This window comes from Zootermopsis nevadensis, unplaced genomic scaffold (genome assembly GCF_977971745.1).
Source record: "Zootermopsis nevadensis isolate Lab colony 2312 unplaced genomic scaffold, Znev_1.0 Znev_ptg000028l, whole genome shotgun sequence".
In the NCBI taxonomy this organism is placed as follows: domain Eukaryota; kingdom Metazoa; phylum Arthropoda; class Insecta; order Blattodea; family Termopsidae; genus Zootermopsis; species Zootermopsis nevadensis.
The window spans coordinates 29375-55005 of record NW_028259160.1 but is presented as its reverse complement, the minus strand read 5'-3'; the positions used below and the strand labels follow the sequence as shown (position 1 = coordinate 55005).

Genomic DNA, 25631 nt, shown 5'->3' with positions numbered 1-25631 from the left:
GACCATTTTGAATACTTACAGTAAAAACCTTAAGTGCTTCTAAAGATATTTGTAAGGGCAGACATGAACAGGACTGAATGAAATGCAAAATTATAAGGTAAAACCACTAATATGCATTTTAAATTCCATTATGTCCAGACTTTTGCACCATTGTGTATAATTTTTTCCATCTTCTGTCATCTGTTAAAATGTTTTCAGCACTTTTTTCTTGGAGACCATCATGATGGGATTTTTCATTAGGGATGAGGAGTGGTGTGGTGGGTTGAACCCAAGTATAGAAAGGCAGTGCCACTTATGTGGGTCACAATGTACCAGTGCTGGTGTTGTCAGGATTGTTATTTTATATCTGTAAAATGGTTGTGAAGAGTTCTTGGCTTAGGAAAGACTAATTTGTTAGTGTTGTCAGTCAGATTGTTCATAGGAAGAATGTAGAGATTGTGTTTTTGTGTGTGTGAGAGAGAGAGAGACAGAAGTTATTGACCATTTAGTTTGGTTAAAGATTGTTGATTGATATGATGTCTGTTTGGACCACCTTTGGCTGCTCCCTCATAAATATGTTATGTTTCTCTCATCTTAGGCTCCCATATCCCACCCACGAAACCCTATCTAATTTTTTAGAGGGCAGAAATCGGGAAGGTTAAGCATACAAAACCAAACCCGTTTCTGCCCTCCTTTTATTTCTAGAACTTAATACTACTGTAAAAATCCGCTGGGTCTCGAACTGCCGACGTCATCCCCCACAGTCTCGTACGTTACCTCTTCGGCTACGAGGCGTGTGGTAGATTCGGATTCTGGTTCGATCTCTTATGCCCTTCTCCCGCTGAATACGTAGTTTATTGGGTTCGTTACTAGAATTCGTTGTGGCCAAGTTCGCAGAGAGAGAAAAGAAGACAGAAGTGGGTAAAATTTGTTGCGTGATTGTAGTCTTTGGGTTTATCTAAAGAAATTCTCAGACACCAACTCCCGGTTAATGAGATGGTCTCTCAGATTAGCGGAGTTCGATTTCCACCCAGGATAGTCTATCCAGCATGTAGACGCCCTAAGTCGACACATCGCGACCCTCGAAAACGACCCCTTGAGTCGGGAAAACATGGCTACAGCAGCAGAGCGACAGTTTTCGTCAGCGTCTGTAGAAATAACTTTGACAAAGGTCAGTTCTACCTTGACAAAGATGGCTTACTACATCGGCGAGCGGGAGGTCGTTGCCCCGATCAGGTGGCAATACCACGTGGGTTAGTAAATGACGTCATAGCCTCGCGTCACAACCAGGAGAGAACAGGACTCTGAATACACGGATGAACCGAGCGATGTCAACAACTGCGAGTCGAGAGACCGACGGAAACAAGGCCATGAGAATAAAGCCCGAGTGGGAGACCCGGAAGGGACGAGGAAGCCATCTCAAGCATGCGCCGTGGATCATAAGGCATCAAGGATTGGACTGCGAGACGCGGGATCAACATTTCTAGATCAACGATCACGCAGGTTATGAACTGGCCGTGACACCAAATGAGACTCGAGTCCATGCCTACCGATTCGCTAAGCTAATTAAGAATCCCTGAGACAACCCATCAAAAACCCGAAATATCCCACCAGCTACGTCGCTCTCAGGGAGTGGACGCAGTGTGCGACCAGCCACGTCGTAGCGAACACCGCGATGTACGCGACAGACATTAAGGTGGCTCATAAATCCTTTGAAAGTGTGACAAAGTTCAAATACTTGGGAAAAACAATAACGATTCAAAATGATGCTCACGAGGAAGTTAGGAGGAAATTAAATTATGGAAATGCTTGCTACTTCTCAGTTCAAAATATTTTGTCTTCCCGTCTGATTTCTAAGAACCTGAAGATTAAAGTATACAAAATACGAATTTTGCCTGTTGTGTGGTATGGGTGCGAAACATGGTCAATTTCGTTGACATTACTGTGTTGAATATTTCGGGCACAAACCTGGGTCCACATTTTCGCCTTCCGCTGTTATGTTATGGCAGTGAGCGTCAGTGTGGACCCGGCTTTAAGAGGCCGAGAAGTGAAAATGAAACTTCAAGATAAAAAGAAGAAGACAAATCTAAATACGTAGGAGACTCGAGAACAAGTGTCGATATTCAGAAAATCATTCCGTACCGAGCGTATTTTATTAGCCACGTGATCTAATTAGAGGTTTGTATAGACTATTACCGATTGGGTACAAGAATACTTTGTGGGGTGGAGTTATTTTATCACGTGCTCGTGGCTGATTTTCAAAAGACATGCGTAATTTAGAATTTAAAAAGAGCCGGTTATTTCGACAGGCTTCTGTACGCTGTCAGAACTTTTGTTCACTGTTTAACGTTCAAATGCGGCAGGCAAACTTTTTAAATTTTGGGACTTTACTGAGTTACGATGCAACTGACCATGAATGCAGAATGCAACGTGCGTGTTATTTCAACAATTTTAGCGTTCCTGAATTTCTTGTCACAGTGAACTTACTAAAACTGCAGCTGTGGTTGCTTGCTTGGTGACACACGCTATGCGACTCCACCCCCATTTAAAAGAAGGTTGAGCTGAAACAGGGTGTTTCATGTTAATTGTCGTTGAAATAAAATTTACTGTGCGTTAGATGTATAACACACCTCTTTCGATCTTTACTTTTTATGTATGAGGGGATGGTTATTCATGTAATAAATGTTTCGAACCCCCTCTGAGCTTAAGATTATGGCAGAGCAGATCTCTATCTATCTACCTGTCCGAAAGTCCATCCACCTGTCTTTATTATCCAGAGTTTCCGCATAAAACACAGTAACTAATTACAACTGCTGGATGGGTAAACAGCAGAGCATACAGGCTTGGATTCAAACCAGTAACCTGCCGAGTACGAACCCCATTCCACAGCGCCCAGTTCCCAAGCTGCGCGTCGCTGCCTGATCGTACCCAGAGCAGCAAGACAGAGCCTTCACTGTCCTACTGTGTTCGTTGCTTGGTTCTCAGCTTCAATAACAAATATAATGCTCCCTGCGCTGTGATGTAATAGGGCAAACCACGGAAGTCTAGAATACTTTTCCAGAAGTCAGATTTCTTGAACAGCCCAGCGACTATTACGTTGTCAAGAAGCATTCTGTTCTCTAGTTTGTTTCGCAGTCAAATCTAGAGCTTATAACGTGACGAGAACAGTCCTAATGTATTTGAATACATTTATACAAAGACTGAATAATGGCTACAGATTTTCATGAAGCTAAACCTACGATGGCTCAATTTTGTGGGCCCTCAGATTTTAATTGGGAAACTTGGATGTTTCCAAGTTAATGTATGTTCAATAATTCTCTTGTGTTTGGATTATTTACGACGCGAAACTTGGTCAGTGGCATTTATGCAGTGTCACAAACGCCTACATTTTGCGTTTTGGACGAATGCTTTGTGTTGAAAAGCATGAAACATTGGGTACTTGGCATAAAATGAATTAATGGTTTCATCATCGCACTCAGCTGTGCTGATGCAGTGAAAGGTTTCGACGGACTGGACTCGTAGGTCGATTGAATCTGGTGTCAGAGTTGCAATATTAAGACGAAAATTCTCCGGGATGTCGCGCCGTATAATACAGTAGAAACTGACCGACGTTTCAGAGGTGCTTACTTCCTGCATCATTGGGCACTCATCGCCCTGATGATGGTAGGTAATAAGCACCTCTGAAACGTCGGCCAGTTTCTACTAGATTACTTGCCGCTGTGAGAAGCTGAAATCTCACTTACAGCAAGGATGTTTCTGGCAAAGTGACAACTTGCAAGATCAAGAAAGAGATGGGGGATACCATTGAGGTTGGTTTTATGGAAATAAGTTGCGAGTACGAGGACTGGATCCGTGTGGCTTGGCACTAGGACAGACGGAGGATTCTGTTGATCCTCGGGGTTCTGTTAAAGGCCTGCTTCGTGTTCGGGAGGTCCCGGGTTAAAATCTCGGCTCAGAGCCCGGCTATCTCAGCCCCTTCAGGCAAATTCCGGGATGGTACCGTAAATTAGGCCACGACCGCTTCCTTCCACATCCTTTCTAATTCATTATTCATTGTCTTCCTCTCATTCGACGCTGTGTAATCCGTTGAATTGTAAAAAGATAATCACGAGGAGGTTTTATCATTATCGCAGCTGCGTCGTCTCACGCACGGCTCTGCCTGATTTCCGCTGGCCTTGACCTAAGTAATTGGTTCACGCGGCGATTTCTTGCTTCAGGCAGGATCCGGTACGAGAGCTCGTGGTAGAATTTCCTGAAGAGGACGTCTGCATTTTATGGCTGTCGACACGATCACTGTGATGGAAAAGTTCTCTTATCACGGAATGTTAAACTGCAGGTCGTGTCTCAAATATTTTTAGATGCATTTAACTCTTTGAAGGACAGTGGTAACTATATGTACCACCTGCAGTTATATTTATGGGGTCTTCTTAAGGTACAATTTGGCTGCACGCGACAGAGACGGACTCATCGCAGCTTCCCGCCACTCACTTTTGAGGTGACGACCGAGACATGCGGCAAAGTGTTTGTTTTGTTGAGACGCGTGCACATATTCTGTGAAAAATGAGTATAAAAATGCTTCTAAAAAGGTTACTCGAAGAAGAAGAAGAAGAAGATGTGTTGCTGTGTTATTTGTTGCGAAAGAAAGAAAGAAAGAAAGAAAGAAAGAAAACCTACGAGTTCAATATTCAAAACCAGACGCGAAGAAGGGTCTTTCTGTCTGTTAATAAAGAATCATTTATCATTAGAAGAAGAAAGTTTCAGGAGTTATTTCAGATTGAATCAAAAGCAGTTTGGTTACGCACTGAGTTTAATAGGAAAAACATACAAACAACAAAAACTGTCGCTCACGTTACGGTTAAGTTTCTTATATTGTATTATTACTAATTATGTCACAAATGTAATGACAATTGTCTTCATTCTGTGATGTTGGTTGGTTCGGGGGTCGAGGCAGTTCTTAAAGGAGAATACCTCAGATGAACTTGGGTTGGACATCCGATGTTGCTCCTCGCATATCCATCTGAATCACTTCATAGTGACTTAAAATGTTAGCTTGTATTTTCAAACGTGGAGCCTTTACGTGGTTCCCAAATGAAGCAATTTCGTCTTCAATTTCTGTATCAGTGTTGGCACTTAACTGTTGCACGAGATTATCAAGAATATCATCATGATTGTTGTTGCGTCTTTTTCGTCGTGGAGGCTGTGGTACAGAGGACTGCGATGCTTCATCTGGACAACCTTCGCTGTTTTCAGTCCGAGTCTCAAACTGTGCGTTTGCCGCTGAATCTGACTCAACATTAGATGCAGTAGGTCTTTCTGTTGAAACCGGTTCTAAGAATTGGAGTCTCTTGAAAAGATCCCACTTTGAATTTTTCGGTGGTGCAGCTGATCCGGTTGACATTTTTCTTTTGCGTTTAAATCGATTGTATGAATCCCGTATATACTTCCAGCGTTTTCTACAGTCTCCATCTGAAATGAGAAAATACGCCCATTTTCGTGTGCGTGTTCTTTGTGTACGATATCACTTATTGAGTGATTGATAATTTTTTCCCTTCAGATTTATGGCGACTGGCGAAAGTTACGCTTCACTATCGTTTGCTTACCGTATATCAGCGCGTCATATTTCACCAATCGTGAAAGAGGTTCTTAGGTGTGTAAGAAACAAGTTGGTACCTCAACTCATGCCTGAACCTACGCAACGAGAGTTTCAACGCATTTCAAACGAATTTTGGATAAAATGGAATTTTCCGAACGCCGTTGGAGCCAATCTCTTTCAACTACAAAGCTTTCTTTTCTATCGTTCTTTTAGCCATCGTGGACGCTAATTACAAGTTTATTGCGGTCGACGTCGGTGCGTATGGCAAAGAAGGTGATTATTGGAAATAACTTTAATCTTCCGGGTCCTGAGTGCCTTCCGGGAACCATTTCTAACTTTCAGGCGAAGCATCGGGTCTCGACGCGTATCTGATGAAGTTGCAAAGAATGACGTAACTGAACAGACATTCAATTATCGCCTTTGTCGTGCCGGAAGGGTATCGGAAAATGCATTTGGGTTGATTTGCCAAGTATTTTGAGTGTTTTATACACACATAAACATTTTGCCGGAGACATGTGATGATTTGATATTAGTCGCCTGTTACGCGATGGATTCCTAGTAAAAATCTGGAAAAACTTTCTATCACTTCAGTAATGACGTGGAAACAACGCCACCAAACACGCACTCCTTATCTCGAGCAGGAGGCGAGATAAGAGAAGAGTTGAGAAAATATCTCATGTCAGACGCTGGTGCAGTTTCTAGGCAAGTAGATCGCAAAAACCTGGTAATAATCCATTCATTGCATGACGTGTTTAAATCTAGAAGACGTTATATTGTATTATAAAAACGCAAACAACTAACCACTTTTGTCTAATTAGGCGAGCTTCGGGATTTAGAGGGTTAAGTCTGGCATTTATGAAAGCGACAGTGAACTTACGAGTCCTGCAAATATCGTGACTGTCAGGCATCGAGCAGGACCCCGTTCCTTGGCGTATAAAAATGTATTCTGTGAAAGTTAAGTTGCCACCACGCCCCGCAGTAAAGCTGACAACCGATTTCAGACTACGTTGCCGATAACTGGGTTACACCGAACGCCTATTGATTGCAGCATCCTTGGCGATGTAAAAGTCTGACCAGAACGAGCTGCATGGAGCAGAGTCCATCTTCAGCCCTCGGTCGGTCGGCTAGTCAAATTCTGAACGAAATTCTTATCTCCTTATAACGCAGTTTCCTCCTCGCTCTTGTCACTTCATCCGTCTCGGGTCCAGATATTACCCTCAGCGCTCTCTTCTCAGACACCCCGAGTCTGTGTTTTCGCTTGAAGTGAAAGACCGGGTTTTACACCCATACAAAACAGTAGGAAACATTCGTTGTTAGAGAGGAGACGGGAAACAGAAGATTGTGAACTGCGGGCGGGAGAATGTGAAGGTGCGTCGTGCAGTTGTAATACGCTTGGAAGTGCCTGAGGTAAAGTTGGTAATCGGCTTCCTCAGACGTTGGTAGTATTTCGTAGGATTGGCGGGCAGATTGAAATAGCTGAAGGTTGTCAGTTTGTAGATAATAATATGAAGAGTTTTATTCAGTCTCAAGACAAGATCAAGTTCACGCGCCCTGGGACCATGAAGTTTATGTATAATATCGAAGAAGGTGGCGTGATGTCATTCTCTTTATGAGTGCGACCTCACACGTGATCTCGTTACAGGCGATGACATCATAAGGAAACTGTTATCACAGGAGGCGTTGCGAGCTGTGAGGGCGCTCTCATATTACATCTGCTTAATCTCAATACGTGGAACTTACACAGTGTCTGAATTTAATTCGGATGGAGTTCGGACCTCAGCTTCTGGGGAATGCGGTGATGATCCTTCGTGGAAGTGTAGGCAACTGTCAGCTGCTCGAGAGACGTGCTAATTCCTTTCTTGTAGCTCCTGAGAAATGCCGCCAGTCGTTTTTCTGGGTCTCTCCGACTGTCGGTTGTTTCCATGGAGACGGTTCCCTGACCTTGACCGCTATTTGTGATCTGGCCTTCGGCGTTGTGCGAGGGCTGGGCCTGCCAAAGAATTACGGAATGTTGGTCGTTCGCTCAATAACTCGCCCTGCTCGATTAATCCAGACCCGGGGACTAACAGGAATCTTTACTCGAATTTACCGCGGGCCGGCGAGGGAAGTAGGTTGTGTGGATAAAGCTGGCTCAGGAGGAGAATGCCCCGCGTAGCGAACTTTCGGGTTGCTGCCCTCAACAGCGCTGAACGGATTTTGATGAAACTGAACGCGAACTGGCGTCGGTAGGCATCGCTTCGGGAAATTCTCCGCTCCACATTTAGCTCATCTCTGGTTTTCAGAGTTCACTTGGCAAATGTTCACATTCGCTGGCTTCATATTTTAGGGTAACAAGTTTGAATCAACGAAGTCATTGTCATTATCGGAGATAGAATTGAAGTTGCTCAAAATCTGCCACCACGCGAGATCCGACATACAGACAATTGTCTCAGTTCCTTGCCCACGTAAAACCGACGTTTCGGGAACAAACCCTGAAGATGGGGACAGAGTTTGTTCCCGAAACGTCGGTTTACTACGGTAACCAGTTGATTATGTGTAATAAAATTGTTTGTATCTTGTGAATCACACAAAACATCATAGTTGAATGGTTAGTACTCCTGCTACATGTTTGGCAGGTCCTGGATTCAGATCTTGGCCTGCAGACTGGCTATCGTGACGAAGGCTTGTTGTGGTTTTCCTCAGTCCCTCCAGAAAATGCTTGGATAGTTCCTTAAATTAGGCCATGATCACTTCTGTCCACATGTTTTCCAATTCTCTGTTTACTATCATCCTCTCACTCGACATTATAAAGTCTCAGCTAGTGACAGCATCGTTAAATAAAGTATAAATAAATTGTGAGTCACATGAAGATGGCTGCCTTCTGGGTTGTAGCATTACAACACAGAAAACGAGTCATATTCGTACTCGCCACTGTGAGAACCTCAATTCTTACTGTGACTCGCATGCTTTTGTTGTGCTGTAACTTTGTGTGCCTGAAACTCGGGACTGTCAGTGTGATGGTATGAGATAAGAAATTCATGAACTTGTGTCTGCACGACCTTGAATTTTAAGACATCCCATCTTACTAGTGACATCTTATAAATTGATCTGAAGTTGTCACTGACATGAAATCCCACAGTCTTGGACTGGGGACATTAAAATATCATAGTAATTTATAAAAAATACATTTAACACTGCTTTAGCTTTATTCAGCTTTCAGTATCACATTTAATTTTCATTGTTGCAATTTGCATGCTCTTTCCTAATGTTCTTCAGTAAGACACATCCTAGTTGCTGATTTAACTTCCTTGTGTAGAGCAGATGCTCATGGGAAAAGAGTGTGAAGATGACAGCGTTGTGGGATATTGCGCAGTGTAGTGTAATATAAATTGACACCATTATTAGGCGATCTCTCTGGTGATGAAGGCAGTAAGCATATTCCCCTTGTTACTTCATGCTTTTAAGTTAGTCATGTTTCTTTTCTGTATTAATAACATAGGCAGGAAAACTGTGACATGAGTTAAGAAAAATAAAAGCAGTAAGTACAGTTTCTATGGGATATTATGATACAATGTATAAAATGTGAAAGTAGGGCAAGGAAATATCTCAATTTGGGAACTCTACATTCAGACAGGTAAAATGCCATTTGTTGCTTTCGAACATTTTCGCTAGATCTACTGATACTATTGGTAGCACTGCATTAATCTAAATATATCGATATGGGAAAGAATGACTAGCGAAATTGCGTCGATCACTTTCGTAACCTGTTTTGAAGTACAGTACATATTTCTTGTACAGAGGTTTTGCAGTTATGTCAGACAGCAGACTGGCCGTATCTGATGCGAAGGTCTGAAAAAACAAGCACACAAACTGTGATGATCTCGTGGTAGTGGATTGTGTCTTGGAGTCTACGACTAGACAGCGGCGGATTTATCGTACGTAGTAATATTTAGCAATTTGTGCGTTGTATTATAATTTTAACGGTTACATTATTTCTTGACGATGACTTCGCAGTTATACACACGAAAGTAAACAAGGTACGAAGTACTGGTTAATCTTGCACTTGTACTACCTTATCCGTGTGTTTGGTCACGTAACTTCGTCTTGTTTCAGGTTCGGACTTCTGTAGGGCCCTATTAAGCATGACAGATCTGCGATTCGATGGCCGAGTGGTTGTAGTTACAGGAGCTGGTGCAGGTGATTATCGTACACGAAAATAATGTTTGTGCCTGATCGCTTTTCTAGTATGCAAGACTTTCTTTCGGAAATATTTAATTCTTGTCGAAATTATTTTAGGTTATCGTTCTTGTCTTCGCGGTTTCAGCTTCATTAATGACTATATTGTACAAAAAAAATATAGTTCTTTCCCTCAGTTGTTAAGACAAAAATATGAAATTGAAGGGTGTGGGCTGCTACAACAGTATGTTTCCAGTTTTAATTGTACCAGTTTGTGTGTGTCCATTTCCATGGATAAAAGTTGTCATGATAATATTAAAGTATGATGAGACTCCACATGCCATGTGATGTGTGCACTGCAGAGGTGAGTTAATACCCTTCTCTTTTATCATTTGTCTGTTTCCATTGTCTCATAATCGTATTAATCATGGCATTTGCTTACAACTTCTTGCAATGAACAGTTCTGTGTGTCGTTTCACCCACTTATCATTTCTTGTGTGCCAGTTCCTCATAATTCTGACCAGCCATGACTTTATGTTTCAGGCCTGGGTAAAGCATATGCCCTGCTGTTTGCGGAGCATGGAGCATCAGTTGTGGTGAATGACCTTGGTGGTGGTCGCCATGGCGATGGGAAGAGTAGCAGTGCAGCAGACAGTGTTGTAGAAGAGATCCGGCACAAAGGTGGGTTTAGTGCATTATGATGCTTGTTGGCTGCTACTGCATTTGCATGTAAGTTTCTTGTTTGTCCTCTCACCTCTTCTCTTTCTCCTTCCTTCTTACAAACTGCTTCCTTGTGTCCCCCTCTACCACCTCCGTCTGATTCCCTTTCCTTTCCAACTTCTGTTTTACGGTGAAGTCGCAGCACCGCGGGATTGCATTTGTATCGTAGATTGTTTTGTTTCTGGTAGGTGGCAAGGCTGTAGCCAACTATGATTCTGTGGTGAATGGAGAGAAGATTATACAGACGGCTCTGGAAGAGTTTGGACGAGTAGATGTGGTAGTGAACAATGCTGGCATCCTGTGGGACAAGTCATTCTCCAGGATTAGTGACGCAGACTGGAGTATGTTTGAGATTAAATCTTATTCTTGGCCATAATATCAGATTGTGGGGTACTTTCAGTGTATTTGGACTGCTACAGTCAGTCAGTCAGAAAACTAAGAGCGCCAGTGACTGGATATTATGTAGCTGTCCCAGGGGCCATTTTACCTTAAAGTCTGATAGTTTAGTGAAATTGGAATATCATTTTTCTGCAGAGACTAATTCTGAAAGAGTTAAAATTCACAAGCGTCTATTCTCATTGTGGTTCTGACCAGTTTCAAGAGACTGTCCATGGCATTTGCCTAGAGAGGCTGAGGAAAACCTTGACAAATACTGTCTGCTATGCCGAGCTGTTTTGTCTGTTGTTGATTTTGTATAGGAGGCCAAAAGAAAAGGGACTATGGTAGATTTCTTGAGTTCAGGGATGGTTTTGCATGCTTTTTTGTCTAGTTACTAGTGCTGTTGAGGTTTAATGATCATTTGTTACTGTTGCAGGCTTAATTCAGGACGTACACCTAACAGGTGCTTTCAAGGCAACTCGAGCCGCGTGGCCTCACTTCCGTAAACAAAAGTATGGACGTGTCATTGTGACATCCTCCAATTCTGGTCTATATGGGAACTTTGGGCAGGCAAACTACAGGTCGGTGTTAGTGACACTTCAGTATATTTATCTTTCATAGGATTGATCATTTGTATAATGTGTGCGTGATATCTTGGACATTAATCTGTTCTGCTTTGAATATCTTTGGGATTTAAAAGTATTAATTACAATACACCCCTCCCCCCGCCTATGAAATATTGATTTAACATTCTGGTTATTTATAAAAATAAAAGTTTGTCTTTGGTTGCCAGAAATGGTAGAAACTGTTTTCCCCCACAGTTCCTCAAGACAGATGCTGGGATAGTGTGTTATATAACCGAGGGTCACTTCTACATCCTCTCCAGTTCGTCATTCACCATCGCTCTTCCTTTCAGGACTGTGTAATTCGTGCGGCTGAAAAGTTGTTCTCAAATAAGAAAGTTGGTGTGAGTGATGGCCGCTTTATGCATTTCTTGGGAAGAGTCCATGTATGTTTTTTTTATGGTTGCAGTGCTGCCAAGATGGGGCTGGTTGGTCTGAACAATACGTTAGCGATAGAGGGCAGGAAGGACAACATCCACTGCAATGTGATTGTGCCAACTGCGGCATCCCGGCTTACTGAAGACATCCTGCCACCTGGTGGGTGCTGCTGATACTAAAGCCTGACAGTGTGTCACTTCTGTTTACAATAAATGAACATCAAAATGATGCAAACAGTGCATTTTGGAAGTATATTCACCCTTTTGTCATATTATCAGTTGTAATAAATAGTTCATGTTTTGGAGATCTGTTATCAGCAGTTTTTAATATTGTCTCATGATTATAAACACTAATGTGATACTGATAAGTCACTTGTTTGTTGCACAGATTTCTTTGCGCAGCTGCGCCCAGAGCTGATTGCGCCAGTCGTCGCGTGGCTGTGTCACGAATCCTGTGAGGAGACTGGCTCCATCATCGAGTCTGCTGCTGGCTGGGCAGGAAAATGTAAGTGTCAGTGGCACCCCTGTTCGGAATATGCTCGATGCCTGTAACGACACCACTGGTTCTGAGCCATGTGATGCCGTCCAAAACAGGACTGCATTTCATTAGGGTCATGAAGGTTGGGTCTGTTGTTGCTCTTTCAGTGAAATGCAGAAATGATTTTTTCACTGCAAATCACAATCGTAGATAAGTCGCAGAATCTGCATGTGGACTTCCGTAGATGTGTCAACAGCGGTAGAATGACCGGATTCATGTTTCAAGGGTCCTGATTTCAGTGAGACAGCTTGGAATAGCCATGAAGCGCAGTAATGATAGACAAGCAGAGAACCGTTTACCTCCCGTGCTGAGTGTCGGCAGAACTTTCCATCAGGATGCGTTCTTGTCTGACAACCTTCAGGTTATCTGGTGCGTTCACCGGGCGGCCTGCTGCGTGCACAGATGAATGAGCTGGTGACGCCAGAGGCTGTACGTGAGAACTGGGGCAAGGTGACAGATATGTCTGCTGCCGTTAAATTGGAGTCCATCCAGGAGGCATCTGGTACCCTGATGACCGTTCTGGAGCAGATGAAGTCGAACTCTGGGATTTCTTCTGATGGCGTGAGTTATGACTCGATGTAGTTTTTTGCATATGCTTTCAGATAGTAATTATTCAAGTTACCCCTGTGTCTAAGCACCATCCAGTGGAGGTGTATAGAGGGAGTGTAGTATAAGACGTATGAATGAGCAGAATTAATTTTGTTTATTGTGTACAGGATTTTAGCCCGTCGCCATAATTGTAGTACGTGGTTTACGTTACTTCAGTTGTGTGTTTCTTGCGTATGGTGTTGGAAGAAGCTGACTGCTTCATTGTGGCTTACGCCACTGGAGGTCCAGTATTTTGTTAAATGAGGTGTACATTAGTTTTGGCAATGGCTGGTGCTGCCATCCAAGTATTGATGGTGGCTAATGTTTGTGCAGACTTGAACTTCTTTTGTCTTCTTGGTGACACTTATTCTGTGAACATGGTTTAAGGTCCTGATTTCCTTTCCAGAAGAGTGTTGTGACAAAGTTCCAATACACTCCTCGTGACCTGATCCTGTATGCACTGGGAGGTGAGTAATGTGCCATTATGTGCGTGTGTTTGTGACAGTGTGACAGACAAGTAATGTGTTTGTTTTATTGCAGTTGGTAGCACTGTGACCAACCCAAGTGACCTGAGATTCCTGTATGAAGGCCACGCAGACTTCTCTGCGTTGCCGACGTTCCTCGTGTTGCAAGGCGTGTCTGCCGTGATGGAGTCTAGTGTTACTGCTGAGGTGTTCAGTGGCAGGGATTTCAATCCTGCCAGGGTAAGTGAGGTTATGTCTTGATAAGCAGACTCTTTTGAGGATAACCGCAAGGTTCAGCATCGGTCATTTCGAAGCCTGCCTTCGGATGCAACCCTGAGCCACCTCACAATCTTCTTGCTGTGTTTTCATCTCTGTATGTGCATTTCTTGCCTTCGCAGCTGAACATGTCCATATATCTTAACGCAAGGCACATTTTACTGCCTGTGCTTTGTCTATTACGAATATAATAGCCAGTCTCCATTGCACTTGACTTGTTTAGTTCACTGTACATGCAGTGAGGAAGAAATTAAAAGTCTGCTGGTCCTCATGGAATGAAAGCAGATCCAGCTTCTGCAAAAATAATACTGCAGTGAGTTGTTTTTCTGTTCAGTGCAACGGAGGATCATTCAGGTCGTATTCTATGCTAGTGAAGTTGTAATTGAGCAGTGTGGTGTGGACTTGGGGAATGCTTGCTATCATTCAGTCCAAAATGTTTTGTCCTCTCATCTCACATCAAGAAAACTAAAGATACAAAAGTTGTGCTGTATGGGTGTTAAACTTGGTCTCCCACTTTGAGGGAGGAACATAGATTGAGGGTCTTTGAGAACAGAGTGTTTAGGATATTTCGACCTAAGAGGCAGGAAGAAAATTGCATTATGAGCTTCACGGACTGTACCCCTCACTTGATACCGTTAGGGCGATTAAATCGAGGAGGATAAGACGGGCGGGACATGCGGAACGCATTGTGGAGGGGTGGGGTGTTTACAAGATATTGGTTAGAAGGCCTGAAGGGAGGAGATTGTGGGTGAGACATTGGCGTAGGTGGGATGGCGTTAAGATGGACCTTTGGGGGATAGGAATCTATGGAGCAAACTGGATGCAGCTGGCTCAGGTTAGTCTTATGGCAGGCTTTTGTGAACTCAGTGATGAACCTTTGGCTTCTATAAAGAAAGTGTTCTATTTTTTGAGAAGCCAAGTATACAGTCAGTTTTTCAAAGAATATCCTGCACCATAGAGAGAGTGAGGATAGAATTCACACTGATTCAGTGAGCTGCACAGAGTGTAGATGCTTCCCACTGGCATGCCACTCGGTCATGTAAACAAATGACAGTATTCAGTTGTTTTTGCAGATATATCATAAAGTATTTCTTTCTTTCTTTCCACTAAATGGATTCGAGAAGTTCTGCTAACTTAAAGATAGTTGAGTGGTTTCGACGTAGAGACTGATTGGATTATGAACCTTAGGGTTGCTGATGAGGCACAAAGGAATGAGAAACGATTGAGTACATAATTTGAGTTGACTGAGGAGGATCGTGTTGCTGCTATGTTGCCAGATGTTGCATGGTGAGCAGTACTTGGAGGTTCTGCGTCCCATCAACAGTGAAGGGACTCTTGAGGTGCACTGCAAGGTGGTGGATATGTTGGACAAGGGATCCGGGACTGTTGTGCTGGTGGAAGGTGAGATAAAATTGTGCAGTATGATCATTCCATTTGTAACTTCTGTCAACTTGGTTCGTGCAGTTGTAACGTGTCTCTTTTTCTTTGATCTGTCTAGGCTAGGGGGAATATAAGTGGTTTAAAAGTCTAGTCTTCAAGGTGATACAAATTCAGTTGCTGTCTGTTGTCATTATTGCAGTGGAGACATTTGATGAAAGTGGTGAGAAGGTGGCACAGTCCCTGCTGACAACATTTGCTGTTGGAATGAAGGGTGTTACAGACAAGCGTACTTCACCCTATGATGTGCCAACAGCAGAACCACCAAAGCGGATTCCTGATTTGTCTGTTGAGCAACACACGTCTCTTGATCAGGTCAGAATAGAGGGAAGCATGTGTTACGTGTGAGGCTCTTTGGTTATTTTTCTTTGAGGGGGGGGGGGGGGGGGTGAATGTAACTTTTCTTATTCTGTGTATGTATTTTTAGTTTCTTCTGTCAGTAGTACTAACGTGTGAAATATGGAGAAGAAGCACAATCTAATTAAGATCTTGACATATTTGTGGTGATAGAGCTTTGTAAAATGTGCAACCTTAAGATTATTTGATGTAGACTGAAAATGCTGACTGCTTTGAATCTGCACTTATTGCTGTGTGTGAAAATTATGACTAATGAAACACTGCAGCTAAGTCTGTAGAATTTAGTATGGAGAGAGATCATAAACACACCTACAAATTAATTGTCAATGTTTCTTCACTTCAACATTATTTCCTGCAGGCTGCACTCTACCGACTGTCTGGAGACCGCAACCCACTTCACATTGACCCTAATGTGGCTGCATTTGGTGGATTTGATCGGCCCATCCTGCACGGTCTGTGTTCGCTGGGCTTCTCAGCCCGCCATGTCCTACAGCAGTATGCGGATAATGATCCAACCAAATTCAAAGCCATAAAGGTGTGTAATAGAAACATCTCTTTTTGGGGCTTTCCTATTTTCACATTCTCATGATAACATTCCAGCACCCTCTTTCTGTTGTTCTATGGATTGTTTGTGTTCACAGCATTTTTCACTTGCCTCTTCCGTGTCTGATGTACAGTTCAGTTGATGTCAGTCATTGTGCTTTCTTATTCTTTCCACATGCTTTCCTATTTTCTCGCATCCCTGTTGGAATACTTCATAACCGTGACTCCCATTCACAGTGGATACGTTAAGGGAGGCCTATGGTAAGTAAAAAAATATTCATGTGAATCATGGTGCAATGGTGTGGCTTGATAGTAGATTTCTAAGTTGTAATTCCGGAGGACTGTTCATAACATTTTACCATTTCAGTCTCTTTTTTTTAATTTTATCATCTTGTTGCTTTGTAAGTTCTTTGTACTTTTTTTCCATCAGAGAGATTGTTAAATATGATGTTATTTCATGAATGTGTTTCATTTTCAGAGGTTATATAGCATCAGATAGAATGAGAATGGGTATGAATTTGGAAAGGGGCAGTAATATTAATTTTCATGTTACTATGCTGGAAGTTCTTTGGAGGGACTGAGGAGAACTCTGATTAGCCTGAGAAGGATAGTCAGAAACTGGACTGAGATGCAACCTGATATCCCCATTAATATGGTTTAGATCGTTGCACTACACAGGCCATCAGAGTGTGAGGGTATGAAGAAAATGATGACTGTCACTGGTTTACAGGCTCGGTTCAGCAAGCCGGTTATCCCTGGGCAGACACTACAGACTGACATGTGGCAACAGGGGAACCGTATCCACTTTCAGACCAAGGTGAAAGAGACGGGGAGCGTGGTGATATCTGGCACATATGTCGATCTCACCGAGGCATCCGTCCCGCAGCACAAGGTACGTTTTTGTGGCTGACTGATGGGCCAAGATCATCTTTGATGATGGTTGTTCTGCTGGTGAGAAATTTCGTTGCTGCTGGCCTTTCACCACGTTCACATAATTCTGCCCTTATGCTCTGTCATGAGCTGGTTGAGTCCTATCTATCTCTTCACATCATATTTCTCTAAGGTGCATTTTAGTAATGTCTGTGTGTGTGTGTAGATCTCCCAAGTACTGTTTTCCTTTCAGCTTTTCCAATGAAATTTTTGTGTTAAATTTCATGTCTACGCAGTGGAAATAAAAGGTCACACATATTGCAGGTTCCTCACAGAAAAATGCAATTTGATTATGCAGTACACTGCTACTAAACAAGACGAAGCATTTGAGCTGTGTTGTTTGCATGTAAAGCTTACTTAATATAAATGTACATTTTGATGTAAATTCTGTAATTGTGTGTTGGAGAATGTTTAATTTAGTGTGGGTTTAATGAGCCAAATATAAGATTTAATTCTGGATTTTTAGTAAAATGATAGGAAAGCTCTGATGGGCAGGGCATACAGCATGCATGAGCAAGACATGAAATGAGTACAGAATTTTGTGTGGAAAACCTGAGGGAAGAGATGGCTTCAGAGACCAACTCATAGATGGGAGTGTAATATTAAAATGGATCTTTAAAATACTGGGTGTTAGGTTGTGGATTGTGTTCAAGTGGTTCAAGATAAGTCCATGAGGCAGGCCTGAGCTGTGTGGTGTTTGTTCCTACAGATTGCAAGTTGTGTTTATAATCGATATAAAGTGTAACTGATATTCTGTTATCTTGTGATAACCTGCATTGTTCAGCCTAGCAATTTCTTACTCTCAGTGACAAGGTTATGTTTCCTTTTTGTTAAGATCCCAAACATTACAGCATTGCTAGTATCACATCTTCAGTAAGATCCATTTTAACCCTTTAAAGCTGAGTTGTAACTGTATGTACCACCTGCTGTAACAGTCATTATCTCTGCATTTTGCCCACAGAATATATAATGTGGGTTTTATATTGATCTCAGAATAAACAGTAATTTATTTCTCTAAGCAGCATTAACTAGTTTAGTGTAGTCGTGGAGATGTGTTGTGTTTTCTTTGAGGTAACAATGGATTGATAGAATATTATGCACCTTCACTGTGGCTGAAGGGGTTAATTATTTTCTTTAATTTCCTAGTTGGGCTTCAGAGGTTACTCAAAAGCTGTATGGAATTTCTTTGTTTTCTCTTTCCTAGTTACATTTCCAGCTTATGGTAAATATCTGCAAATCAATTTCTCAGGATATTTGCATCTTCAGTGGGCAAAGTGAGGAAGAAACTTCACGATTTGTACAGTTCACTTAGTGCTTTGTGAATAGTAAACTGTGGGAGACAAAGAGAAGTTGTCACATGAATACATTGTTTCACTACACTTGTTTATGTAAAATGTCATTAGGTCAGAAATTGGCTTAGACTTGGAAAAAATTTTTGGCATGAAGCTGGGGGTGGAGCCGAGTCATGATATGGCCATTTGTGTGTGTTTTGTGTAACAGAATAATGAACCTTTGTTTTGTAAAAGCAGTAAGTTTTTTGACTAGCTGAGTCACTGTCAAGGAGGCAGGAAAGACTTTGCACTTTAGGCCTACATGTACAGTACAGTAGCTGTGTTCAAGGTCATGGAAGAAACACAAGTGAGTAGCTCTGATGTATGCTGGTTGCATCAGTCAGTCACTATGCCTGCTGTGATGAGGTCCACCAAGGTGAGGGAAGTGAAAACTGGAATTTGTAGTTCAGAGGCACATCTCATGTCCTGACATAGAATGAAAATATGAACATTGTTTTGCATTTGTTTTTAAGCTAAAAATATAGTATTCATAAATATTTAACACGTTCAGGAAGTACTCATTATTGATTACAGAGTGTGTAACCATCGAAACTATGTACTCTCAGTAATGCTAAAGATCAAATTACATCATATCCATATTTTTCCACTTTTGTATGGTTGTAAAATATGGTTTCTTTCTTTGTGTGAAGAACCTAAATTGTGTTTGAAAACAACCAAATATTATTTGGGATCTTGAAGGATCAAATAAGTGGATTCTTAGGATAGTGAACTAAAGGACTAAATGTGTTGTTCATAAGATGAAAACACATAATGTATGCATAGTTTGGTGGGAATCCTGTTAAAAAAATTGGACATAAGTAAGACTGAGAATTTAAGGGGAGGATAATATTAAGCTGGATCTTAGACAAATACAGATGTGTTTGAACTGTGCCAAAGTGGCTTGGTCCTGCAGCTAGTGATACTGTTTGGTATTGGCAATGTTCGACCTTCGTTTTCTATCACCAGAGAGTTAACAGGTTCCTAGAGACATGCAGAAATGGTGTATGATGTTGGTGGCTTTGTAAACTGTAATGTGAGGTTGCATTGTTGGTGCAGGCATCCACATCAGCGCTGGATTCGGATGGTGTGTTTGACTTGCTGAAAAAGCGGGTTGCGGCAAACCCAGAGCGTGCCAAGAAGATCGGTGGTGTGTTCCAGTACAACATCACCAAAGATGGCAATACTGTTGCCACCTGGAGTATGTATCACACAGTTGTCATGGATTTACAGCACTGTTAGAGAGTAAATTTTATACAGACTAACTTAAAACTTTCATCTGTTAAACGTTTTGTCTGTGCGGTTAACTCTCCTACTTCATATCTGGCAGATCTTGGGTTTGTATCTCATTTGAGAGACAGGGTTTTCTTATCATAGTCACGGAAGGCAATGATGAGACCCTCGCCGGGTTCGCTTGTCACGGCCACTTGCAGCTGAAACGGAAAGACTTGTTATGCATTTCTGTTGCGTCCTACAGGAGCAGTGTGTGACGATGTTAACAGAAACCCAAAAAACAAAACAAGAGATAAACTTAGGAATTTTACATGATTACAGGCTTTGTGGCATATGTATTTGTCAAGAAGTTCTGGAAAAATGAAATGTATGCAGAAATTTGATGGTGAAACCTGAGGAACACCACTTGGAAGACTTGTAAGAAGTTTGGAGATTAATATTCAATTTTAGCTTTGATGTTAGCTATATTCAGTCCTCAGTTCATTTTAATTATGAGCTTTGAATATCAGAGAAGCAGACAGAAACAAGTATGGTGTCCATAGATGGATTTTCCAAGTAATATTTAAATGTTTCAAAATGAAAATCATTTTATCAATCTGAAGAATTTGTGTTTTATGCTCATTATTTTACAATGGCTTCCTGTACATTCTAAATATATAATTTAGGACCAGCACAATGGAAATTACAAACATTTCTATAAATTTTGACCACGGTCCATGCAAGTGATAACTCATTTCAGAGGCATCCTCTGTTGGTCTGTAGTTGACTTCTGCAGCTGTGAAGTTGAAGTATCCATATTTCCTTGGTCTGACAACTACTACATGAGATACATTTGTCCCTGCAGGGATCCTGTCAATCTTGATGTTGAGCTGACCACCCACCAAAGTGAAGGCCTCTTTGTGAAAGCTACTGTCACTCAGCTTAACACCAAGAGCAGTACTTGTGCCAACATTATATAGTGTGTACTGCAAAGAATGTTGTGTGTTATAATCAAACAAGTTTATGAGGTATGTTGGTATTATATGGGTACTAAATACAATATTATCATGAGATGCTCCATATTCTTTGGCTTGTAACATAAACGGCCTATGATATGTAAAAATTTCTATTCTGCAAAAACAACCGGACGATAACTTTTCTGAAACAATATGACATCTAAATATCCCAGCTACTATGTCCATGTCTTCAACCAGATATCTATTCAGTATCTGTTTCGAAATTAGCAATCTGGCACCCGTTTCTTCTTCCTCATTACCATCTACATAAGCAGCTAGGGCTGCGAGAACAAAAATACTTGGAAATTTCATTCTTTCAAGATTTTTAACGAAATATTAATTTATACACTCCCCAACGTGTTGTACGCATGAGTACTTCGAATCTTTCCCAACGGAATGGCACTTCTTTATCAAAACTTCCAACTCGTTGCCAACTCACAAGCAACAAAGCATGTAATTCGACTCCTACTGGCAATGACCGCACTTAAAAATTAGTTCCGGTTCCCTTCATTGTCACCAATTTAAAAGTTAATGACGATAAAATATACCGTTCCAGCCGTTGCCAATGTTAAAATGAAACTGTTTTGGCTTCACTGTTAAACACGGAAGTTTAGAAGTTCCATAGTTTGTAACATGCTTTGTAACTCAGAACTGTAGTTTGTTAATCGGCTGTACTTCGTATGCGATTATTTGGAATAATTATTAGGCACATATGGATGTGCTTTGTTATCGGTAATATAACGTAACTGTGTTGAGAATCATGTCGATGTCTCTGTCATCAGACCCGGAATTGGAAATGAAAGTTAAAAAAGGTTTGAAAACGTGTCAAACATGGATTGAGTTGTTTATGTTGAACTTATATACGTAACATTGCAAAGCACTGCCCCCGATGGTGGAGAAGAGGGTAGAAGTTACCAGACTGCATCATGAGTTGCAGGGACGTTGCTACGATGTGGAGTATGCCATTGGGTAAGGTTTAAAGGAAATTCTGTTCGTTCACTAGTATTCAAGAGGAACCTTGTTCCCAAGTGAATACTTTTCCACAGGCTTGTAGCAGCATCTTGCTCATTTCTAGTTGACATTTTGAATTATGTGAAGTGTAATTTCTTTATGTTACAAGGAAAGCTTATTATTTAATCAATTAACTTAGTGATTTTAGACCTTCATTCATTTGACATTTCTGCCTGGCAAAGGAATAAGATCCTGAGTCCTGACACAAAGTCGCCAAATATGGTGTGTGTGCGTGTGTCTATCTATCTATATATATATATATGATTTGGAAGAAAAGTGAGAATCACAAGACCTTCCCAGAACTTTGTGTAGTTTTTTCAGCAGTTGTATTGTTCTCCAGGGCAGTGAAGTCTATGGAGGGGGCAGAGGATAACCTTGGTAACATACAGGAACTGCTGAAGAATGCGGTGTTCTTGCGACAGCAGATTAAGTATGAAGAAGCTCGCAGGTGAGTGTTATTGTGAATGTTGTGGACGTGATTTCTGTGGTCTGTCTGTGCCTTCTCTCAGGGTTCTTCCCATTTTATTCATATGTGAACTGAATGTAAGATGAGCAAATGTGTTTCAGTTGGAAAAGAATGTACTATAGCAAGTACAGAATGCTAAATTTGTGGGTTACCTGTGTTTTAGAATACATGAAGGAAATAGGGTTTGGGGAATTTGGGACACAAACTTGTTTTATAGCAACAGGAAGGAAGTCTGTCACTAGTGTAAATCCCCCATAAATAAATATCTCCTATGCGTAAGGAAAAAATGATCTGAATTGTTGTGTAGTACATGGACAAAACTATTCTGTGCAAATCCTCGTTTGGGAAGGAGTGATTCTACCAGTAAATTATAGCAGTGTGGTGTTAGCACTCCTGTTTCTCAAATGAATTACGTCCTATGCACAAGTCTCAGCAGGGGATTTGCTGTCCTGACTGAAGAGGGTTTTTTTTTGTCAGTTTCCTCAGATCTTCCAGTTGAATCTGATCATAGTGTATCAGAATATGCCAGTTGATCCAGTGGTTTTTGAATGACTTATAAAGCAGTCTTATTAATTAAGTACGCTGCATGTGTATGTCCATCTAGCCTGATTCAGTTACACAGCAGTTGACTGGTTTTTGTGAAATTTGGTGTGAATATCTACCATTTCAGTTCTCTTGATCTTCTGTTCATTTTAACTTTGTCATCTGCCATTACTGAATTGAGTTTTGAGGTTCTTATGATAGTGAATATGGAGGTGGCTGTCTTGCAGGTTGTTGCACCATTTAATGTAAAAATCAGTTTGTGCAACGTCGCAGGCAACCATCTTTGTAATGAGTTGTTTTGTAGGACACTAAATTAATTTTATTGCTCTGTGGATCACTGTTTCATTCACAGTAGTGTAGAATACCGGTCAGACAGTGTGTTAGTGATTTTTCACCTTGCTGTGATTCTTCATGTGTGTTAGAATTGTGTTTTGTTCCTGTGTGCTGATCCAAGAACATTTGGATTGGCATGCGCATATGCGCAACGCATGTGATTTATGTTGCATGTCTTGTCTGTGTAGGCTCCCCCACTAATGCTGTGAGATGCCAGGTAATTGCTGCTTCCTGTTGTTTATTATGTTGGTAGTATATTATGGTAAGCAGTCACTACATGATCATGATGAAATTGGGGATATCACATGGCCTTAGAATTGTTACTGTGTAGGAGAAAGAGTGCATGGTCACATGGACATAATGTTTCATTGATACAGAGGACACTACAGAACAAGGGAACTGTGGTCCTATAAGTGGGAAATATTAACCTGTCAGTGTGGGCTGTGTCGAATGGACGTCTTTGCACGGTGTGATAGGTGCCATGTATGTTTCCAACATCAGAGTGAAAGAAATGACTATATTTATTCAATTGTGAGGTGATACTGAACTGTGCAATATCGTTATACTAAGAGACAGTATATTTAAGACATTTATTTCCTCTATTAGGTTGAAGGCCAGTTCATGCTTCATTGTTCAAAGTTCCTGCTTTTGGAAAAGTTCTTAATTACAGATAATAATGGCTACTTATTTCACCTGCTGTTTTGTGTGGGTGTTAAACTTGGTGTCTTGCACTGATGTCTGTGATGAGCAGAATACATGTAACTAAGAGAAACATACAGGCAGCGAGAGAAAATTACATAATGAGGAGCTTCATGAATTGTGCTGTTTTTTTGGGAAAGTGTTCAAATCAAGAAACCAGTGGGTGGTTGGTGTTGCCCAAGGAATGTAGTGGCACTTTAGTATTAGCAGTGGATAGTTATATAATCAATATTGTTTGTGCATGTTTTTTTTCCTTCAAATTAGCCATTTAATTACTATGTATTTGCATCGCTGTTTGTTTAATTTTGTTCAGATTACAATTTCATGTCTTGGATCCTCCATTCACAATAATCCTAATCCCATTTAGTATTAAGTAATTTGTACGGTTGAAATATAATTATTAAATAGCCTACGAATCAATTAGTCAGTTCATTCACCCTTTTAGCCACTTGATCTCTTAATCACAGTCAGGCGGCTAAGCAACCAGTGGATCAATCAACTGCTCATTCTGTTCAAAGATATTTGTTCGTACAGGAACAAGAAGGAGTCATACTAAATTAAGGGTTTGGTGCAGTCTTTACTGTATGATCTACTATTAGCTTCTCAAGGACTCTGCTTCATGAAAATTTTATTTACAATCACAAAATCATGTTTAGATCTTCAAGGACACTGGTTGACCACAGTTTGTTGGGAACAATACTGGTGATTCATGGTTAGGATCATTTTTGTTATATTTTGAGGATAAAATTCATATTTTGGGTATGAAATTCTTACTTGAAACTACATTTCTCGGGCATTTACAGTGAATCCTTCATTTAGTTCAGATGCCAAAAGTGGTGTTCTGAAAGTGCAAAGTTAAGAGCTTTCATTAAAGATTTCGGTGAGGAATATTTTAGTTCTGATGGAACAATTCTGTTCTGTAAACTTTGTGAAGTTAATGTTACAGCTGGTAAGGGATTTAATGTGCAACAACATTGTGATACAAGCAGTAGGCAGGTCAGGTTTCTGTTGCGATATGAAGTGAGCCTGCCAAGTGTACTGAACATACTCCACTGATTTCCTGGCAAGCAGTAGGCTGGTCAGGTGACAGACAGCTTTTCCCCGAGTAAAATCCCAAGGATCAATTAAGCTTCTTCTCTCAGCTATTCCCAGAAAGACAAAATGCGTTCACTTTTAACTAACACAAATGCAAAAATAAACAGCATTCTGATGACGCAGTTGTTTGAACATGTACTTTTGTTCTTGGGGAGGGGGGCACACCACACACACTTCTGAGTATATAAATGTCACTTATCAATGCCGTAAACGCCTCATGGCGTTTATTTATTTGATTCCTCGGGAATCATCGACACATAACCTCAACCGTTAAACGAGAACACCCTATCATTCCGTAACCTGATGACAGCCCACCTAGATCGCTGTTCGCACACATAAACTTACAGCACCTCCAAGACTCCGAAGACTAGATTCACGCAACAAATTTTACCAACTCTCTCTCTCTATCTCTGCGCGAACTTGACTACAGCGAATTCTAGTAGCGAACCCAGTAAACTACGTATTGGCGGGAAAGAACAGGGCATCGATATATCAGGAAGATCCAGAATCGTAATCTTGTAGGAGCCTGGTAGCCGAATGGATAGCGTGCTGGCGTGCGGAGGACGAGCAGTTCGAGACCCAGCGGATTCTTACAGTAGTATTAATTCTTAATTCTTACAGTAGTATTAAGTTCTAAATATAAAACGAGGGCAGGACTCAGGACTTAAACGATTTCTGATTTCTGATTTCTGTCCTCTAAAAATAATTGTGGGTTAACGGGAGGGTGGGGCGCCTAATATGATAGAATGAGGGGGGTTATGCACAAATATATAAAAGGGGGCTCAGTTGGGGGTACAACATACAGACATCAAAGCATATGAGTCGAAAAAGAAACAATCCAGCGAAATAAAATAAATCAAACCATCAAACCTGCATGCTTGTCATGTAAGCTGTTGAGTGTGTTCGCAGACTGACTTGATATCTGAACAGGAAACCTGATGGGACAATGAATGAAGTGTGTAATTACCTG

General features: G+C 41.3%; 3 protein-coding genes and 1 long non-coding RNA gene across 6 annotated transcripts; 2 read left to right on the top strand and 2 right to left on the bottom strand.

The window, feature by feature from the left end:
* Window positions 1-4747: 4747 nt before the first annotated feature.
* LOC147872298 (uncharacterized) lies at window positions 4748-9695 on the bottom strand. Of its 2 annotated transcripts, none has more exons than XM_087357536.1 (3): window positions 9624-9695; window positions 6450-7562; window positions 4748-5445 (listed from the first exon to the last, which is right to left on the bottom strand). In XM_087357536.1, exons 2-3 carry the CDS (start codon window positions 6478-6480, stop codon window positions 4949-4951), a joined length of 528 nt encoding a protein of 175 aa, XP_087213662.1. In that variant the 5' UTR covers window positions 6481-7562; window positions 9624-9695; the 3' UTR covers window positions 4748-4948. The 2 variants fall into 2 exon arrangements, with proteins under 2 accessions (XP_087213662.1, XP_087213663.1); XM_087357537.1 differs by having other exon boundaries at window positions 7313-7562.
* On the top strand, window positions 9671-20569 carry LOC147872297 (peroxisomal multifunctional enzyme type 2-like). Of its 2 annotated transcripts, XM_087357534.1 has the most exons (16): window positions 9671-9748; window positions 10271-10408; window positions 10636-10788; window positions 11262-11406; window positions 11858-11985; window positions 12214-12330; window positions 12725-12924; window positions 13358-13418; window positions 13492-13655; window positions 14969-15092; window positions 15271-15443; window positions 15844-16020; window positions 16759-16920; window positions 19346-19487; window positions 19841-19936; window positions 20364-20569. In XM_087357534.1, the coding sequence occupies exons 1-15, from the start codon at window positions 9694-9696 to the stop codon at window positions 19900-19902; spliced, it is 2001 nt and encodes a 666-aa protein (XP_087213660.1). In that variant the 5' UTR covers window positions 9671-9693; the 3' UTR covers window positions 19903-19936; window positions 20364-20569. The 2 variants fall into 2 exon arrangements, with proteins under 2 accessions (XP_087213660.1, XP_087213661.1); XM_087357535.1 differs by lacking the exon at window positions 19841-19936.
* LOC147872295 (uncharacterized) lies at window positions 18741-25066 on the bottom strand. The gene is made up of 2 exons (XR_015537502.1): window positions 24977-25066; window positions 18741-20484 (listed from the first exon to the last, which is right to left on the bottom strand). It is a non-coding gene; the product is annotated as an uncharacterized LOC147872295 (long non-coding RNA).
* Window positions 20386-23986, top strand: LOC147872296 (BLOC-1-related complex subunit 8 homolog). The gene is made up of 3 exons (XM_087357544.1): window positions 20386-20526; window positions 21866-21973; window positions 23474-23986. Exons 1-3 carry the CDS (start codon window positions 20522-20524, stop codon window positions 23529-23531), a joined length of 171 nt encoding a protein of 56 aa, XP_087213670.1. The 5' UTR covers window positions 20386-20521; the 3' UTR covers window positions 23532-23986.
* Window positions 25067-25631: the final 565 nt, after the last annotated feature.

Coding starts and splice junctions, on each gene's coding strand:
- LOC147872296 (XM_087357544.1), top strand. Junction 21,974..23,473: donor AAGTATGAAGAAGCTCGCAG/GTGAGTGTTATT, acceptor TTCCTCTATTAG/GTTGAAGGCCAGTTCATGCT.
- LOC147872298 (XM_087357536.1), bottom strand. CDS start 6,480: ATGCCTGACAGTCACGATATTTGCAGGACTC. Junction 5,446..6,449: donor TCACGATATTTGCAGGACTC/GTAAGTTCACTG, acceptor TTCTCATTTCAG/ATGGAGACTGTAGAAAACGC.
- LOC147872297 (XM_087357534.1), top strand. CDS start 9,694: ATGACAGATCTGCGATTCGATGGCCGAGTGGTTGTAGTTACAGGAGCT. Junction 15,093..15,270: donor GACTGTTGTGCTGGTGGAAG/GTGAGATAAAAT, acceptor TCATTATTGCAG/TGGAGACATTTGATGAAAGT. Junction 16,921..19,345: donor CATCCGTCCCGCAGCACAAG/GTACGTTTTTGT, acceptor TTGTTGGTGCAG/GCATCCACATCAGCGCTGGA.